We start from the raw sequence: 19,678 nt of genomic DNA, 5'->3' as shown, positions 1-19,678 counted from the left end.
TCCACCCTTGCCGGCCATGGCTGGACGGGAGCACAGCTCCTGTTTAGCCCTAACTCCACCCTTCGCTGCTTTTAACCAGGTCAGACTAACTCTGCTTGTGTCGCCGTTTTATGGAAAAAAACCCTTCTTTCATGGGCTGAAGCAAACACTGAACCGTTCTAAACCCCTCGCTTAGCTTTGGTGTCCGTCGTGGAGCAGCGGGTGCTTGCTTTCTTGTAGAAGAGCGTGGTCGGAGGCCGCTTATGCCCGAGGTCTGTCCGCCCTCGCCCAGCAGTCGTGAGCCATCACCCCCCGATAATTTTCTAACCCGCCGCCTCCAGCGGCGCTCGACCCATATCCTGTATCGTAACGCATCATCAGCGGAACGCGCTTGCGCTTCAGTTACGCACGTGGTGGTCGGTAACCCAAAGATTGAGGAAATCCAGTCCTAGCGCAGCCCTCGAGTGAAATCCGAGCGATCGCGCACCACTCGGAAGCTGAAGCGAAGGGATACGGGCCCCCGGTCTAAAGGTTGTACCAAAAATTCCTCCCTGTAGCGAGCGTGGTGGGCAGCAGCCGTCTGCGGCTGCCTGCCTCCGCTCTGCCCATCGCCCAAAGCCTGCCAGGAACTTGTACACTAACGCAGCCCGAGAAGTAGGACTGAAAACTAGGTACATATTTTGCACTTTTGATACCGGGGCGGGGGGGGATTAACTTATTTGGCAAACTTGTCTTTTTTATTTTTGTTTGGTTTTTTTGGGTTTTTTTTTTTTTGTATGTGTGAACAGGCACTGATGTCAATTTGTTTTAAGACGATTACAGATTCGCAACCAAAATAAACTATTTTAATGTGCGATGAGGTGGCTCTGTGTTTCCATGTACAAACCGACCGCGCCTCCGCGTCAGCTCGGCAATTCCAGGGGCAATTAAACCGCCTCTGCCATAGGAGTCGCCTCGTTATCCCCCCGCAGGAAATTCAGCCACATCTCCCCCTCCTCTCAGAACGAGCCCCAGGCCGCCTTCGGCTGCCCTCCCTCCCTCCACACTCATTGTCCCGCTGCTGTGTCTTAATGGGAGAAACCTTTCAGCAGCGACAGCTTTGCCATGAGCCCCCGTGAGCCAGGCGAGCGATTCCAGCTGCGAAAGCAGAGGCGAAGCGCCATTAGCCTCATCTTTACCTTTCCCAGGAAACGGGCTGTTCGAACCCATTTGCTCCCTACAGTTTCTCAGCTTGAAATTACCTTTTCTAGCAGCAAATGGCATTTATTCCTTACTGCAAAGCCCACGTTCGCTGCAACCGGGCGAGGGGAACAGGACAGGGAAAGCCTCGGCGGAGGTCGGAGCCGCGTCGCCCCTGGGGCAGGCGGGAGCTGCGCTCACGCTGTCTTCACTCCGGGGAGGACGCAGAGCATCTCGAAGAGCAGGTTTGCCCCCAGGAGGGCTGTGTTACCTGAGAAAAGGCAAAAAGGGGGAGATTAAAAAAAAAAAAAAAAAACCACGAGCCATGAATGCCCGACCGCCTTCACCCACGGCGGGCAGCCGCCCCGGCCAGGCACACGTCTTGCTCTCAACCGTCTTTAGACTCACCGGAGACATCGTACATCGGAGCAACTTCTACAAGGTCGCATCCCACTACGTTCAGGCCTTTGCAGCCACGAATGATCTCCAAAGCCTAAGAAGAAAACAGATTTGGGATCAAGAAACACATCTGACCTAGCAGAGCGGTCGGGGCTCTGCTTTCCCCTTGTGCAGCTAAGGAAACCCAGCCTATACGGACCAAATCACATCACTTCAACGTTTCCTTTCCTCCCCACCGCTACGAAATGCTCCCCGGTCTCCCTAACCTTTTGCTTTGCCGCGCTGGCGGCACGACCTCCTTTAACGGGAGCAAAAGCACCCCCTTCCTGCTGGGAAACGAAGCCGCGTCCCCCTTACCTGCGCGGGCGTGAGCCCGGCTATCTCCGGCGTCCCAGTGCCCGGGGCGTATGCGGGGTCTAGTCCGTCGATATCGAAACTGATATACACCGGCTTGTGCCCCATCTGCTCCCTCACCTCCCTCATCAGCGGCACCAGGGACTTCCTCCAGCACTCCTCAGCCGGCACCACCCGGAAACCCTGCGGGCGCGCAGACACGCAGGCAAGACGCGCTCAGGGAACGGCGGGCAAAGCGGAGCGTTCCCTGCCCACGGGGGATTTCTGCCGGGATAAATCCTCATCCCAGGGCCAAGCCGCAGAGGCGCGCCTTGAGGCACCCTCCGCTCGCCCCCACTTTCTTATTCTCCACTCAGCTAACGGCTCCGTGCGCCGGGAGCACTTGTCCGGCGGGCCAAGCCGCTGGCATGGGACAAGATGCGGAAGAGACTTCCTTTTCCTGCTGAAGCTAAGGGAATATTAATGGTGGGGAAAGCAAGCAGCGCTCGGCAGGTGCCTGCGGCTGAGCTTACCTGGTCCCGGCAGTACTTGTAAGGATCGGGCTCGTAGGAGGAGCCTCGGATGCCGACCTGGACCACGCGGCTGCAGTCCAGCAGCCCTTCCTCCACGCAGCGCCGGAACGGGGTCCCGTGGCAGATCTTCTCTCCCAGGGCTGCGTCTCCGGTGTCGGTGTGAGCATCCACGTGCACCAGTCCCACGGGACCGTGCCTGGTCGAGACAGGGTGGCCACGCTAGTCCCCATCCCGTGGGCGACGGCCCTGCCTACGCCACGGACAGCAAACCAGGAGCTTCCCCAAGGCTCCTTCCCACGTCCTTACCGTACGCCTCCAGGTCAGCAACTTACTTTTCTGCCACGGCCTGCAGGATGGGGTACGTTATGGTGTGATCTCCACCTGCAACAGGACAGGGAAGAGGGTGTAACGCGCCGCAAGAGGGGCTCAGCGCTCAGTTTGTTTGTTCCCAGGTGGTTTTTTCTCCCCTTGCAGTCATCCTGCACTTGTTTATACACCCCAGGGCTTTGTTCCTGAAAGAAACCCGAGGCTCCCGGGTGCAGGTTGCTTCCTCTCTCCCCTCCTCGGAAAAATGGGAAGACCAGACGTGGTCCAGACTCTGCTGGCTGGGGCAGCCCGTGGAGCGGGACCCTCGACCGGGCTTATAAGTGCTTGAGTCACTCCTGAGGACGCTGTAACTGAGAATTTGCCCCTCGTTACTCTATACCCTCGCTTCCTGCAGCCATGCCAAGCCACGACGGCTGGGAACGTGAACGCGCGCCCAAATGGCGCCTCATGTGAAGCAGCACGCTGCCGGGCCCTCGCTCAAGCTCGAAGCTTTCCAGAGGGACGCAAACCACTCTGGCTTTGGGTCCCCGCTCAACAGGACACAAAAAGCGCATTGCAAACTCTATTTACGGTTGAGCTTCGGGCTGTGCTGGCTAGGCAAGCACTGCAACAGTCTCTTGGCTGACCCGGCCTCCTCATTTTTGACGCAAGAGGCATCGCTGACGGTGGCAATTTCAGCAGAGAGCCTGCCAATTCCCCCCCGATGGAGCACAACACCCCGTGCAGGGGACAGAATCATCGCTCACCTTCTCCCACGTTCAGCCTGAAGGAGGGGAGGAGGAGCGGGAGCTCGGACGCGCAGGGACGCGGTGGCAGGGCAGGGAGATGCGGGGTCCTTACCCAGGGTGAGGGGCACGCAGCCGGAGGCCACTATCTTTCGGTAGGACTCTCGGATGAGGCGGCAGCTGTCGGGCAGGTTGTAGAGGTTCACGTTCACGTCCCCGATGTCAGCTACCCGCAGGGAGTCGAAAGGCGCTGCCCCGGTGCTGGCGTTGTACCTCCTCACCATCGCCGACTCGGCCCGGATCTGCCGTGGACCGAACCTGGGGAGAGAGCACGGCAAGGGAAAAGCTGCCGGGCAGTTCCCGCTGCCGGCACCGCGCATCCAGCGCTCCTCCCACGGGAGGAGAGCCGCGCATGCCGGCCGGAGCGAAGCACCGGGCTCCCCGGCACCGTGGCTAGCCCTTACCTGGCTCCCGGCCGGTTGGATGTGCCCGTGTCTAGAGGGACGCCGACAAAAGCTGCGTCCAGTCCCTCCGCCGACGCCTGAACGGGCAGTTTCATCATGGAGCAGACCCCCACGGGCCGGGCCACGAACAGGGCACTGGGGGGCACGTTGAACTGTGAGCCCCGGCGGCAAGGAGCCCCATGCCCCGCGGACGCCCCGGGCGAGGAGCCGGAGGCGGCCAGAAAAGCCAGGGGCCAGGGGCCACGGCGCGGGGTGGTCGCAGCAGCAGCCGCCGACAGCTCGCGAGCGCGGAGCCCGGCTTCCCGGGCCAGGAGCTGGCTGCAGCCGGCCCGGAGCAGGCGCTTCATCCTGCCCCACGGGCTCCGACCCCCACGGAGCGGAGCGACGGGCAGCGCGGAGGCTGTCCCGTCTCGGCTGGAGCGCCGCAGCCGGGCAGGGAGCCAGCCGCCTCCGTCATCCCTCCCTCCGCCCTCCCCGCGGTTCAAAGTGCGGCCGGACACCCCGCTCCTCGGGGCAAGGGCAGAGATTCGGCTCGGGCCTCGCGTTCCCCCTCCCGGCCGCCCCCTTTCCCCACGGCACGGCCTGCTTCCCGGCAAACACCGGGAACAAACGCGGCGGCAAGGGGCTTCAGCTCGAGCGTCGGGATTAGCGCAACAGGGCAAGAGGGAAGCGCCGGGAAACGCTCCGGTTTTGCTCCCCTCGGGCATTTGCAGAAAGTAAGGCAGCATTTGTTGCATTAACAGCATGCACTTTTAAACGGCACTTTACAAAAGCACCCGGAATGCTGAAGAATCATAAAAACGTCTCATTAACAAAAGGCAGGCAGTGCAAGAAAACAAAAAAAGGTCTAACCTCAGCAGAACCATAGACAGACAACACGCAAGCAAAGGAGACGCAACCATAGGGATTTAAGAACCAGAGGCCGTGCTGCGGGACAAGCGTTTTAGGCCCTTTTTGAGGACAAAGAGATGAAATGAGACAATTTCCAGGGGAAGCAGGTTTCCAGTGTCTGGAGTTAACCCGCACAGATCAAACCCTGGTTGGCCTACTAGGACACGCTCAAAATCAGATGGCTCTGGGTCCTAATTCTGCTCCCTACTCGTGTAGCGATTGGACCTGGGAGGAAAATCAAGGGGGGGAAAAAAAAAAAAACCACCCAGCATATGTTCACAGCAGAAAGCCTGCTCTCCATACACTTGGTTTGGATACGGAATACGTGTGTATTCCGTGCCCGGCACTGCAGGGACAAGGAAAGACCCGGCATGTCAACAAGCGGAGCTGCGCCTTGCTGAGCCAACCAGCTCTTGCTGGCTCAGAGGAACAGCAGAACAACAGAGAGAGAGGTCGGAGCGGCGACCTACCAAAAAAGCAACAGTATTTACCCTCCAAAAAAGCTCCAGAGACAGCGCGCAGGGAACCGGCCTCGCCGCTAGATACAGGGGCACAGAGCTCACAGGAGAGCGCACACAGAAATTGGAGGCGGCCATCCCAGCTAAAAATGCGCCGCAAGAACTCAGTACCTAAGAAAAAAGCAGCAGCGGCTTCGGTTAGGGTCAGACCAAGATTAAAAAGTTCTTTTTCTGCAACCTGTCGCCCAGCGAGCTCATTTTCCGTGATTTCCCAGGCTCTGTGCTCTTTGCTGAGCCTCCTGTACAGCCCCAGCAGCGTGCTGCCTTCACGGGCAAAATGCGCGGGGCCGTTCCCCCGCAGGTACTTTGGCACTGCTGCTGACCTAGACGCCGTTTCAGCGCGCGAGACCTTGACGGCACGTTACCGCGTGACGATTTGCTCAGGGAGATCAGCCGCTTGACACACCATGTCATCGACCTGGGAAGCGCAGGAGCAGCCAGCGATTTGCCGCTCAGGGGAGTACGAAACGGGCACATTCACGAGGCAAGGTCCGTTCCTCTTCGGGAAACTCCCCTTGGGGGAATAAAATAATGTGTTCCAGAGACGGCACTGGAACGACACCGCTGAACCGGGCCTCCGCAGCCTAAAGCCTGGATCCCACGAACGGAGGCGAACTAGATTTAGAGAACCCACTCAGCAGCAGAGCTTAATCTTCAATTTATTGTGCAACAAGCATAACTCTCTCCCCAAGTTCCTCTAAACACAATGACAGACATGACATCGAACCACGTTTCCATAAACACGAGGGTGGTTGTTCAAACATCGATGTCTCCTATCCTCCCCGACCAAAGGATATTACTTCACTGTTAAACAGAAAAAAACAGGTAGGTAAAACGGAAGAGCATCACATGAACGTCTTTAGGCAGGCACTGCTGCTCAGCCCTATTTCGGTTGCGGTATTACCCCTAACTGGACGCAGTTTGACTCGGCCTCGGACTCTGCGGCAGCGCTCACTGCACAAATACAAGAAAGAAATAAGCAGGTTTGGGGTTCGTTGTACTTGCGCCATTTTGCGTGCAACTAGCTAGATACGTAGCGGTGTGGTATTGTAAGAAGCGAGCAGCTCCTGACGCTCACCAGTCGGCACCGCACTAGGAGGCTTTGAGGCTGTTATTTTATAGCAAAATACGTCTGTGGCTGCAGAGGAATATCATCTTAAGACCACCGCCGGTTTCCCAAAGAAAAGAAAGATTGCACATCCCTTTGTCAGCTCAGCTTTCTCGGCGTATTCTTGTTTAAATCCGTGATGCTTCCGTGTAAAGAGCAGCTAGACAGTGCCTCCTCCCACACACTCCCGCTTCTGCAAGGGAACTTGCTTCACTCAGCGCACAACTTAGAAGTCAATTACAAATTCCCAAACGTGAGCAAAACCAACCACGTACCTCAGCACACCCGCAAGGTCCGCAAACCCTCACCGAGAGACTAACGAAGCAAGGGCATTTCCTCTAGCAGCCAAAGAAAAGCAGCGTGCGCTAACACTTCCTAGAGAGAAACTCAACCTCTTCGACACAGGCCTGCAGTTTTGTTCCCTAAAGCGCTACAGGATTCCCGGCAGACAGAAAAGATTCCTATGTGCCTTTCGAAAGTGCCATTTATCTATCGCACGGTCGCGTCCCAGATGGTAGCCTTCACCCAGACCGGCTTCTCCAGGCCAGCAGCAGGAGCATTGCTGCCCAGAGGTCTTCATACTCGAGGTTCGCCAAAAAGCACATCTTCATTTTGGTTTCTACCCGGCTTTTATCCACCAGCCCGTCCATGAGCAAAGCGGCCGCAGCCTGGCAGAGAAGCCAGGTGATCATCTGGTCGGGTTTCAGGGTCTTGGACGCTAGAACGCTTTCACCCCAGAGGCTCAGGTGAAGCACGTTAGCAGCAACTCTAGCAGACAATCTCTGCAAAAGGAAGGAGAGGGAAGATGAGCTGACCCTGCCGCAATCCTGTCACATCGCTAGCATGTAGCATCTACGCTGCCCAAAGTCCCCCAGGCCTCCTCTAAGGCACCAGGAGGTCCCTGTGAATTAAAAAGCCCTTTGTGACTATTTATTATCAGGCAACTGCACGCAACCCCCCCGATTCAAGGGCCAGTCCCTGACACAAGCGTCCGCTGAAATCCCTGAAACTATTTGGTGCCGCATGTGAGAGGCCGCGCTGTACTTCAGCAAAGCCCTTTTGCTTGCCTTCGATCGTTACCTAGGCTGGAACGATATCTGGATTGCAGTCATAGAATCATAGAATCGTTTAGGTTGGAAAAGACCTTTAAGATCATCCAGTCCAACCATTAACCTACACTACCAAGTCTACTCTAAGCCAATCAAGGGTAGACTAGACTAAACCATGTCCCCAAGTGCCACCTCTGCCCATTTTTTGAACCCCTCCAGGGATGGGGACTCCACCACCTCTCTGGGCAGCCTGTTCCAATGCTTGACCACCCTTTCCGTAAAGAAATTTTTCCTAATATCCAATCTAAACCTCCCCTGGCGCAGCTTGAGCCCATTTCCTCTCGTCCTATCGCTAACTACTTGGGAGAAGAGCCCAACACCCCCCTCACTACAACCTCCTTTCAGGCAGTTGTAGAGAGCGATCAGGTCTCCCCTCAGCCTCCTCTTCTCCAGGCTGAACACCCCCAGCTCCCTCAGCCGCTCCCCACCAGCCCTGTGCTCCAGACCCTGCCCCAGCTCCGCTGCCCTTCTCTGGACACGCTCCAGCACCCCAATGTCCTTCTCGTACTGAGGGGCCCAAAACTGGACACAGCATTCCAGGTGCAGCCTCACCAGCGCCGAGTACAGGGGGACAATCACCTCCCTGCTCCTGCTGGCCACGCTATTCCTGATACACAGTCCTGCACGCGGAGCCCTCCGGGGAGAAACGGTCTACAAACGATACCCCGAGGGCTGCTCAGACGACTTCTTCAAGGCACCGCTTCCTTACCTTGTCGGGATCCCGCTGAAGTAGCATCTTTACCACTTGCTTCACCTCAAGGGGCACGCGATCGGGCAGGCTTGGCAGCTGGTCTTCACGGTAACTTCTGCTTTCCAGCGTCGAGTCCCCATGGCCGTAGAAAGGATTGGCCAGGCCAAGGATTTCATAGGCGATCGCTCCAACAGCCCAAGCGTCGGCTTTACTGTAGTTGATCACCGTGCCTGGACCAGGCGACGCTGTGATCACCTGCCAGAGAGACGGGGATGTTCAAATAAACAGCTCTAGCGTGGGCTTTGTGCTAAAACTAAATTTCAAGAGTTGAGTCGGCATTTCCACTGTAATAAACTGAGAGAGACTGACACCAAAGCTAGGTTTCACCTAAATCTCTGGTGTAAAACTTCCCTTTTGGCGTGCTCTAGGCACGGCTCAGCGCACCAGGACACCGGGATGAGCCTGGGCACTGTGCCTAGGCTTTCACCGTTGCCCCTGCGCGGCGTTCGCGGAGCCCTGAGGGCCGTTTCACTCTGGGATTTTAGGTAGACGGGGCATGCAGACGAGCAAGTCTTAAGCAGTGCAAGGAAAAGTGCTCCAGGCCAAGTGGACAGTTAAGGGTGTCTTCGCTTTTATTACGGTTATCATCGGAGAAATAAAAAAACAGGAACTGTAAATAATTTCCCCACCACCTTGAACTTCATCCAAAAACTACTGTCGCAACACAAGGACTGCTGCATAAGCTTCTTTAATAGCTACCTAGAAAGGGGCCCGAGAAAAGACCGAAGAGCAGACTTTCTGTGGGAAATTCTGCCTCGTAACACTGACTGATTACGTTCCACCTTTCAGTGCTCAAGGTGTCTGTTTGACAACTGCTCCGCACAGGTCTGAAGAGGACTTTTTTTGTTAACACAGAGAGGTTTAGCAAGCATAACTCAAGTCAGAACGTGGACCTCCTACGCCGCTTTATGGGACATGGCTCTCGGTGACGGAGCATAGGGTGAGATTAGTTACGCAGTAACCAGCTACAGGTTACCGCCTTGCATGACTGAGTTATGTCAGTAAGCATGAACGGGTAGGAAACGAGCGGTCGGATCGCGGAGGCTTTCAGCAGGGATTACTGCGAACACACGCCAGCAGAGAATGCATAAGCAAGCATCGGCCTGAGCACGTGGGGGAAGGCTCAGGGACAAATCGCGGCAAAGGGATGCACACGCATGCCCTCCGCTGCTTTTAGACCTAATCCCACCCTTTTTCAAGTTCCTGTCACAGCCCGCACCACAGCTGGGGCTGGAACTTTGAGCCCCGACAGCGGGACAAGCAGACAACCAGCAAGACAAACCGTTACCGCAGGGGGATTTACCTCGGGTGCCATAAGACAGCCGTTGCCACCCCGATCCACGTAAGAGCTGGTGAAAGGCAGTCTCAAGCCGACGTTTTCATCTGCCAAACAGCAACCGAAGTCGGTGATCACCAGCCAGGGGCAGCCGGCTGCAAACGACACGGGGCAAGCAGAGTTAGCGTTCCATTCGGGAGTACCTGGCTCTGTCAGACACCACCTCACACGGACACCCCCGACGCTCTTCAGGAACAAGCTCCAAACCCCCAGAAATCAGCACAACCACACGCTGTCTTCCCACTTCTGCTCTGTATTATTGGGCGAAATACCGCTTTTATTAAAACAAAACTTGTTATTCCATTTCCTCTTTAGAGAACCTTAGCGCTCCCCCACGGAACGTGCGTCTCACAAAATGCCGCGGATACCGTGAAATTGAGGACATGTAAGGTTAGAGACTCATCCGTGATGGAGGAATATATTCTTTTTTATTTTCCCTTTGTTTTTATCTATAGCAAAAGCTATTGCCATATACATACATACTTAGCTATAGCAAATAGATATATATATATAGATATATACTTAGCTATAGCAAAAGGCTGGAGAAACTTTGCATTAGTTAATAGTTCTTGTCCTGATGACAAGTCAAACATTGGAAAGTAGAATCATTACTTCTCCAGACTCCAATATGGAAAAATCGATGCTTTTGATCATCCCTAACCGCATTCAGCATAGCTCCAGAGCAGCTTTTCCTTCAAGAAGAGAAGGATGGCATCAGTATCACTGAAAACCTTCCACGGCTGCTGTACCAAGCCCTTTAATTACACAGATCTGGCTGCCTGCTATTGTTTCCTGCCCATTCGAATCTCGATCACGCAGAAAAAGAGCTCAGGTAATTAAAATCTCAGTTAGAGAGGCTGACGGGAGAACCAAGACGATGAAAACGCTGCTTTTGGCTTTAACGCTGTCAGTTCCCTTGCCTTCCAATCGATACTTCCTCATCCCAGCGTGCAGCAGTAGTAACCTGACCATGAGGTGGGATTTTAGGAACCGCCCTGTGCTATTTGGCTACTGGGAGATGACAGAGCCAAGAGCCTGAAGCAAAGGCACCTCCAGCATCACCAATGCAACGTTATTATATGCCCGTCTGCTCCAGCCAACATTCGCTGGGCTCACGCAACGCATCGCCTCGCAATACTCCGCGTCTCTCCGTCTGATTACGGCGCAACGCTCCTTTTGAGTCCCTTTCAATGATCCCAAACCTGAGGCACAGACAGGATAAAGGACTTCCCCAGCGTGGCAGTGACAGCAAGCAGTAAGCTAAAACCTAAACCTGAGATTCTTCAAAGAGTTTGATGCTCGTTTCTCCCCCCAGCGCACGCCTGGGTAGGACTTCGCCGAATACCTACATGACTGCATCGCTTCTGTGCGTGACCTAATTGGCATTCATACTCAGCGATCTACGTACCAGAATCAAATTCAACCAAGACGTTGTCAGACTTCAGGTCTCTGTGCGCTATTCCGTGTCGAACGAGATGATCCACGCCTTCCAAAAGCTGTAAAATCATCATCGTGGAGAGACAAACGTCCGGACTGCTCTCCCTCAGATACTGGCGCAGGGTGCACGGATAACTAGTCAGAACAAGGAAAACCTCGAATTAGCATCCCGGAAGCTTCTCGCTTGCGGTTCAACCTCAGTGCTGTCTGCCTGGGGATACCGCACACTCGTACATGCCAAATCCTTCCCGACCTCCGCGACGCCTTCCCACCTCCCAGCCTCAACCCAACACCGCGCCTCTGTCTGCTGTTCTCAAATCCCCCGTTCTGCAACACCGCCCGCCGCTGAATTTTCGGCGTTCTTGCCCGAGTTCAACAACTGCGAACAAAAGAAGCCTCTTCAACAGCATGGCGAGGGGCTCCGGGGACACAGTGGTCATTCTTACAGGTTTTTATGTCCCGGTGTTATATTTTGCATGGAAGAGGAGGCACGTTATTAATGCAGATCGTACAAGCAAAAGGAGGTGGTGTGCTCATCAGGAGAAAGAACACATTCTTGAAATACAGAGAAGACAGAGCACTTCTCCAGATGCAGGCAGAACAAAAGAGTGGGAAACAGAAGGTGCTTTTATGTCAGTGCCACAGCAATTCAAAACCAAATTCAAAACCAAAACCCAACCGAGAAAGCCAGAGACACCGAGCACTAATAAATCTCATTACCGATTCTACTCCGTCTCTAGCGGCGCATTCAGACTAGGGGTGAAGTTCAGACTTAGAAGGGCAGACAAACGGGGACGAGCTCCACATTTCTTATTTTAATTTGGGGTAATCATTAAAAAAGAACGGCTTGTCTTCATTGTCGAGCTAGAATTAAAACCTCAAGGACTTGGAACAGTTCTTAGGCGGCGCTTCCAAGAGCGTACTCCGCTTTTTGGCAGCAGCCCAGGCCAAAACTTTGCAAGGACCCGTGCAGCAGCAGAATACGCAGCCCCGCTGGGCAGTCTCATGAAAAGCCCGAGTCGCGTTAACAAGCTTCTCTCTACCTACTTCTTCATCACCAAGAAGAGCGTGCGGCTGTGACCAATCCCTCTGGGATTCAGGCTTAACGGAAGAACGTCGGGATAGTCTGCGAAGGCTCCGGGCAGCAAAGGGACGGAGGATGTGAACGCTCGGATCACCCGGATTATATTCGGATGAGGTTGCAACTTCTTCTTCCCAAGGACCGTTTTTCTGTGGAAAAGTATAGATACCACAGATTACATCAATCTCCCGCTCAGTTCTGATTTATCACCGGCATGTCTCTGTTCTATCTGGAATTACTTTTCATCAGTACAGCCCGTCCTCCCCACCAAAGGGTTCCAAAGCACGTTTATTCTGCAGCAAAAACGTTATTAGAGAGAGCATTAAGACTGCCCGGTAGAGATTACAGGACTGCACGTGAAGCAAATATTCAAACGTTCACACCCTAGCAGCCACTCGGTTCAGAAGAACAGTGGCAGCAACCTCCCTGCCCTCACACCAACTCCCTAACCAGCGCCTCAGCCCAGCGCTCCCCACGCCGATGCAGAGCACCCACAGCCTGAGCCGATCCACCGCGGCGGCGGGCAGGTCCCGGCACTTCCTCGGGAGTTCAAAAATCTACCCCGGCGCTTCCTGAACCGTCATCGAGGCGGTGCCGTCTGCTGATACACCGGCGGAATGTACGCAGACCGAGACTCGACCTGTGGCTGCTAGGAGGACTGCGCTGTAACTGGATTTCCCTATATCCGATGGCCGAACAGGAAATACCGGTGCTTTACCCGCGCTGCAAACGAAGCTTTGCTGGAAACCCTTACACTTAACGTGCAGCCTTGAATTTTATTCAAACCCTACTAGCCCTTCCGTGCTGCTAACAAAGGCGGAGCCAGTCACAGGCTGCTTCTCGGTTCAAAAAGAACGACGACGACAGCTTTAGAGGAAAAAAAAACCCAAACACGATTACTTTGTTAGACATAAAATAAAGGTCAACTTCACACTAGGCGTATGGATTTAGAGGCTCTATTTCATGGCACAGGCAGGAAGCACTGACTGCAATGAAAGGCAGGTTACCTCTCTGTATCCGCAAACCAGATCTCTCTCCCTCTCATCCCCTGAATGTCAAATATCCCTTCGGCTGCTCTGTTGCATTCTCAGCTAGCGACATGCCACACAGCATTCATTATTCATTTGTATTGGCGGCCGAGATGTATTTGAAATTTAAATCAGACAATCTGAACTGCGGACTCCATTGTTTCAAATTGAACAGAAAGACCCATTTTTTAACAAAAATGTAGCTAACTCGAGATAATTTACAAGCTGCCGTGCGATTTTCCACCTTCATGCTGTTCGCTCATTTTCCACTCGGGCAAAAGAGTGGGAACGGAGTCATTTTCCATTTTCTTTCTCACCGGTTTCCCTGCACTAGAACAGTTTCCGCCTCCCTGCCCGGCACCCATTTTACAGCCAAACCAGTTCTAAAATAATACAGTCAAATTGTAACACAGTCAAATCGTTTGACGTTTAATACAGTCAGACTGTTACCGACGGTAGGCGTCTATTTTTGTAAATAAAAAGCACCGTGACGCACATTTAAATGATTCCTAATTAGCTCCTCCTAGCTTTTAACAATTTATCCAGGTATCAAAGCATTTTACACAAGGGGAAAGAAAGACATGGGGCATGGCAGTGTCGGGGCACGGTCAGCCATCGGACCGCTGGCAGGATGGATGGGTCCCTAATTATCGGCGTACCCTTTCGACGACGCCATCCAAGCCGGCACAGCCTAGCTGCGGGGATTCCCCGCACGCCAACAAGCCCTGCCACGATCTGCCCCTCAGAGTAAAGGGGACCATCTTAAATCACTGTCTGAACGGCGGGATGGCTCTCTGGTTTCCTACCTGCGCCAGAGAAAAGCATGCCGGAGAAAAATCCCCAAGGCAGCCAGCAGCCCGTCCCTGCGTGATGTTGGAGGCGTGCGGCACTTCTGAAGGCTCCGTCGTTTAGACAAAACATCCGCGCACGCCTCCCGAGCCATTAATAATCCCAAGGCTTTGTTTTTATCTACTTTCAGAAACTATTCCAGAAACCTCTGGCCATCTGCTTAACAGTACAGACGTGCCGCAAAATTGATCGATGGATAAAATGAGCGCGTCGCCGTTTGAGAACCGCCGCCATTTCCATCGTGACCGTACCTGCGGCCAGAGACAGCTCCGTACTCTCCGGCTAAGGCAACCCCCGTGGCTGGCACAAGCTCTCGGCCCATAGCGTCGAGGATGGCTTCACTTGACGAACCAGCCTGCAACAGCAATTACACGCCACGTTGATTTAAGCTCCAAAATCCTCCAGGCTCAATACAGACCGAGAGGGGATAATCCTGACGCTGGCACTGCGTCTGGAGTTAGATCAACTGAGACACGATCAAAGGGACTCCCTTCTCTACTTTGAAAATGAGGGAGGGCAATTAACTACCTAAAGAATTTACCAAGGGACGTGGCAAGGCCTTTTCTTGCAGAAAGAAATCCATTTGTCTCTTCAAATGCGTCCTAGCACTCTGAGCTATACGTTTACACTCACTTTCAACTTCAAAACCTGACTGGAAAAGCCCACAGCTAAATGCCAGGGTATTTCTGGAGCCCAAGGGGTTTTGGACGTTGTTGGCATTTTGGAAGACTCTCTTGTCACATCAAGTGCCACAAAACGTTTTCAAGGGGAAAAGCCACGTGGATTTTTTTTAAATGTGGAATAGCCACGCGGAGCGGGTGGATCGCCAAAGAGTCACCGGGCTGGGAAACGCTAGGGCAGATCTCGCCCGTTCGCTTCACGGCAAGGGGAGCCAGCACGCAGGGTCCCTGCCCCACCCCTGCGACCGCTGACTTGCACCTCGGCCGCCCCTGGCAGAAGAAAATCTACTTCTATCCTGACGCCTACAAGGACACCGATTCCTAAAGCACCGGCAGCAGTGGCTTCCCATTTCTTACACCTTGCCATTACAGCCAGCTTCAGAAGAGCTTTTCTTCCAGAAACATCACCTCCATAACCAACAACTCCACCACCAGCAGCTCCCGATGCCGATTCCAGAAGAACGATGAATGCTCCTTACCTTGCTCCGGGACTGCTCGCTACCAATTGACGTCGCCGATGTCACCTATGAACAGCTCTGTTTCGACACGCTCGCCGTGCACTACATAATTAGCGCTTGACACACTCAAGTGTTCAACCTTTCAGCCAGACTTTCCCACTGACAGACAAGGAGATTAAGAACCGACTCCTTACCGAAATGTTCCACATCATTTTGATAGCTAACGGAAAAGCCGCTTGCGGTTGGTGTTTCTCTACAGACTCCTCTTCAGCCGCCTGCGAAGCCGAGCTACGATCCCGCTGCACGGCCGGCCCCGGCCCTGCCAGACGGCTGCTCTCCGCACGCTCCCGACGATCGCGACAGAAAGAAATAGCTGCTTCGTACACAGCGGCGCTGCAGCCCTTCCCGATGGGTTGGCCAATGCGATATTCTTCCAGCTTGAAGCCCTGCCAGCGGAAGGAGCTCAGGGGATCTTTCTGTGGCTTGTTCTTTCCAACAAACACAGTCTGAAAGGAATAAGAAAAGACAACGATAAAAAAAACCCGCTTGGTTATTCAAGGCTTCCCAACGAAGGAGAACTCCCTTACTCTTTAAGCGGTATTACGCATCCCGTTGGGTTGGTCCAACCAGAAAGCCACCATCAGACTCTAACTATTACGGCTCAAATCACGGTAACCATGGGGAAAATAATTTGCAGACCATATATTTTTTGTCTGAAACACATTACCCTGAAAACAGTCTTTACCAAAGGTGCCCTTTCCGAGGGTGCTGTAGAGGAATGGGGAGTCACTGGCTAATCCAGAACGTAAATATGTTTTGTAAAGACAAGTCTAACCCAATACTTCTAAAAAGAGATGCGCTATTACACTTTTCTCCCTCTCCATAAATAAACCAGGCAAATAGCATTTAAAAGAAAAGCCATTAAGAGCAACAACAGATGGAAAAACAATGCCCTGAGCTTTTCTGGCAGCCAGGTATGAGGGTCGAGGAAGAATTGGTGACAGGAGAAAACTGGGGGAGGAAATCAAAAGAGACGCGAGAAAACAAAGCACGGGAGGGCTGTTCCGGACTTCAACCACAGCATTCGTGAGCGTACGGGTCTGGCGGTGCCAAGCTGTCACCGGGACCGACACAAACCAGCGCGCTTCGCTGTCATCTACAAGCCCGACGTGCCGGTGGCCGCCAAAGGGACGCGGATTCAGGGACGGCGGAAGGGGGAAGCACAGCAAATTTAACTACGCAGCGAGGGCAGGGGGGAGAAAGCATCCTGAGAAACTTCAGGGGAAGGCAGAACCTCCGTGGCAATGTGTTGGTCTGCCGGCTAGCGGGGCAGGCGACAGCTGGCCCTGCACACCGTGGGCTATTTTTACCCAGGAAATATGTTCAGCAGCGCCCGTCCCCGGTGCCCTGCCAGCACGGCCTGGCCCAGCCTCGCAGGCTGCCCGGCCGTCTCAGGGACGGGGGACGGAGCCGGGGGCTCGACGCCAGCCGCCGGGGACACAAAACCCCCATCACCAGGGCCCCGGCCCCCTCCCTTTTTGGGGGTCAGGGACTGAGGGGCTCCCCACAGCAAGGAAACCCCCTCATGAGGGGTCTCTGAGGGGCTCCCCACAGCACGGACCCCCCCTCCCCTTCATGGGGGGTCCCTGAGGGGCTCCCCACAGCGAGGACCCCCCCCTTCCCTTCATGGGGGGTCTGAGGGGCTCCCCACAGCAAGGAAACCCCCTCACGGGGGGTGTCTGAGGGGCTCCCCACAGCAAAGACCCCCCTCGCCTTCATGAGGGGCTCCCCACAGCAAGGAACCCCCCTCCCCTCCTTCATGAGGGGTCTCTGAGGGGCTCCCCACAGCACGGACCCCCCCCTTCCCTCCATGGGGGGTCTCTGAGGGGATCCCCACAGCGAGGACCCCCCCTCCCCTCCATACGGGGCCTCTGAAGGGCTCCCCACAGCACGGACCCCCCCCTCCCCTCCATGGGGGGTCTCTGAGGGGCTCCCCACAGCGAGGACCCCCAACCCCTCCTTCATGGGGGGTCTCTGAGGGGCTCCCCACAGCAAGGACCCCCCTCCCCTCCATGGGGGGTCTCTGAGGGGCTCCCCACAGTGAGGATCCCCCTCTCCTTCCCTTCGGGGGGGTCTCTGAGGGGCTCCCCACAGCGAGGACCGCCCTCCCCTCCCCTCCATGGGGGGTCTCTGAAGGGCTCCCCACAGTGAGGACCCCCCTCCCCTTCATGGGGGGTCTCTGAGGGGCTCCCCACAGCAAGGACCCCCAACCCCTCCTTCATGGGGGGGTCTCTGAGGGGCTCCCCACAGAGAGGACCCCCCTCCCCTCCCCTCCATGGGGGGTCTCTGAGGGGCTCCCCACAGCGAGGACCCCCCTCCCCTCCATGGGGGGGTCCCTGAGGGGCTCCCCACAGCACGGACCCCCCCTCCCCTTCATGGGGGGTCCCTGAGGGGCTCCCCACAGCACGGACCCCCCTCCCCTCCATGGGGGGTCTCCAAGGGGCCCCCCACAGCAAGGAACCCCCTCCCCTCCATGGGGGGTCTCTGAGGGGCTCCCCACAGCAAGGACCCCCCTCCCCTCCATGGGGGGTCTCTAAGGGGCTCCCCACAGCGAGGATCCCCCTCTCCTTCCCTTCAGGGGGGGCCTCTGAGGGGCCCCCCACAGCGAGGACCCCCCTCCCCTCCATGGGGGGGTCTCTGAGCGGCCCCCCACAGCGAGGGCCCCCCTCCCCTCCATGGGGGGTCTCTGAGGGGCCCCCCACAGCGAGGACCCCCCTCCCCTCCATGGGGGGGTCTCTGAGGGGCTCCCCACAGCGAGGACCCCCCTCCCCTCCATAGGGGCCCTCTGAAGGGCTCCCCACAGCACGGACCCCCCCCTCCCCTCCATGGGGGGTCTCTGAGCGGCCCCCCACAGCGAGGACCCCCCTCCCCTCCATAGGGGGTCTCTGAGGGGCTCCCCACAGCACGGACCCCCAACCCCTCCTTCATGGGGGGTCTCTGAGGGGCTCCCCGGCGGGAGGCCCGGGGGTCCCTGCGCAGCCCCCCAGGCCCCGCCGCACCTGGATGTGGCGGCACGCCGCCTCGGCCCGTCGCTGCTCCTCCAGGCGCGGCTCCACCAGCCCCAGCGCCAGCGCCAGCGCCAGGCAGGCCCCGCCGCCGCCCCGCCGCGCCAGGGCCACCAACCCGCCGGCCGGGGCCCGCAGGAGGCGGCGGGCGGCGGGCAGCCAGGACAGCCAGGGCCGCCATGGCGAGGGCGGCGGGGCGGGCCGGGGGCCGGGCCGGGGGTCGGGCCGGGGGTCGGGCCGGGGGCCGGGGCGCGGGGGGCCGGGGCGGCAGCGCGGCAGCAGGCGCAGGGCCCGGGCCAGCAGCAGCCGCAGCGCCATGGCCGCCGGGGCAGGGGGCGGGGCCGCGGGGCAGGGGGCGGGGACTCCGGGGCAGGGGGCGGGGACTCCGGGGCAGGGGGCGGGGCCATCGGGGGAAGAGGGCGGGGCCTCGGCGGGGAATCACTCGTCACCCGCGCGCCGCCACGCCCCCCCCGCTCCTTTCCCGCCGGGGCGCGGCGGGCACGAGGCGGCGCGCCCGGGGCGGTGCAGGGCAGAGCCCGGTGCAGTGCAGGGCAGGGCAGAGCGTGGCTTGTGCACGGCCAGGGCATGGCCCAGGGCAATGCAGGGCACGGCCCAGTGCAGTGCAGGGCATGGCTTGTGCACGGCCAAGGCACAGCCCAAGCAATGCAGGGTACAGCCCGGTGCAGTGCAGGGCATGGCTTGTGCACGGCCAAGGCACAGCCCAAGCAATGCAGGGTACAGCCCGGTGCAGTGCAGGGCATGGCTTGTGCACAGCAAAGGCACAGCCCAAGCAATGCAGGGTACAGCCCGGTGCAGTGCAGGGCATGGCTTGTGCACGGCCAAGGCACAGCCCAAGGCAATGCAGGGTACAGCCCGGTGCAGAGCAGGGCATGGCTTGTGCACAGCAAAGGCACAGCCCGGGCAATGCAGGGTACGGCCCAGTGCAGTGCAGGGCATGGCTTGTGCACGGCCAGGGCATGGCCCAGGGCAATGCAGGGCACGGCCCGGTGCAGTGCAGGGCATGGCTTGTGCACAGCAAAGGCACAGCCCAGGCAATGCAGGGTACAGCTCGGTGCAGTGCAGGGCATGGCCTGTGCATGGCCAGGGAATGGCCCAGGGCAATGCAGGGCACGGCCCGGTGCAGTGCAGAGCATGGCTTGTGCACGGCCAGGGCATGGCCCGGTGCAGTGCATGGCAGAGCCCGGTGCACGGCCAGGGAATGGCCTGGTGCAGGGCAGGGCACGGCCTGGCCTGGGGCGATGCAGGGCACAGCCCAGTGCAGTGCACCGCAGAGCCTGGTGCACGGCCAGGGAACGGCGCGGAACAGTGCAGGGCAAGGCCCAGTACAGTGCACGGCACAGCCCGGTGCACAGCTGGGCACAGCCTGGGACACTGCTGGGCACAGCCCCGGCAGTGCAGGGCATGGTC

At 57.0% G+C, this 19,678-nt stretch overlaps 2 protein-coding genes across 2 annotated transcripts; both read right to left on the bottom strand.

Annotated features, from left to right (window-relative positions):
• Positions 1–1,242: 1,242 nt before the first annotated feature.
• On the bottom strand, positions 1,243–4,286 carry AGMAT (agmatinase (putative)). Its single transcript, XM_075721689.1, has 8 exons — positions 3,940–4,286; positions 3,591–3,793; positions 2,756–2,804; positions 2,424–2,619; positions 1,915–2,094; positions 1,567–1,651; positions 1,360–1,429; positions 1,243–1,276 (listed from the first exon to the last, which is right to left on the bottom strand). The coding sequence occupies exons 1-8, from the start codon at positions 4,284–4,286 to the stop codon at positions 1,243–1,245; spliced, it is 1,164 nt and encodes a 387-aa protein (XP_075577804.1).
• Positions 4,287–6,229: 1,943 nt separating this feature from the next.
• Positions 6,230–18,568, bottom strand: PINK1 (PTEN induced kinase 1). The gene is made up of 8 exons (XM_075721536.1): positions 18,245–18,568; positions 15,380–15,691; positions 14,299–14,402; positions 12,137–12,319; positions 11,061–11,224; positions 9,620–9,747; positions 8,275–8,511; positions 6,230–7,238 (listed from the first exon to the last, which is right to left on the bottom strand). The coding sequence occupies exons 1-8, from the start codon at positions 18,566–18,568 to the stop codon at positions 6,978–6,980; spliced, it is 1,713 nt and encodes a 570-aa protein (XP_075577651.1). The 3' UTR covers positions 6,230–6,977.
• Positions 18,569–19,678: the final 1,110 nt, after the last annotated feature.

Source organism: Pelecanus crispus, chromosome 15 (genome assembly GCF_030463565.1).
Source record: "Pelecanus crispus isolate bPelCri1 chromosome 15, bPelCri1.pri, whole genome shotgun sequence".
NCBI classification, from domain to species: Eukaryota; Metazoa; Chordata; class Aves; order Pelecaniformes; family Pelecanidae; genus Pelecanus; species Pelecanus crispus.
This window is presented reverse-complemented; position numbering and strand designations above follow the sequence as displayed.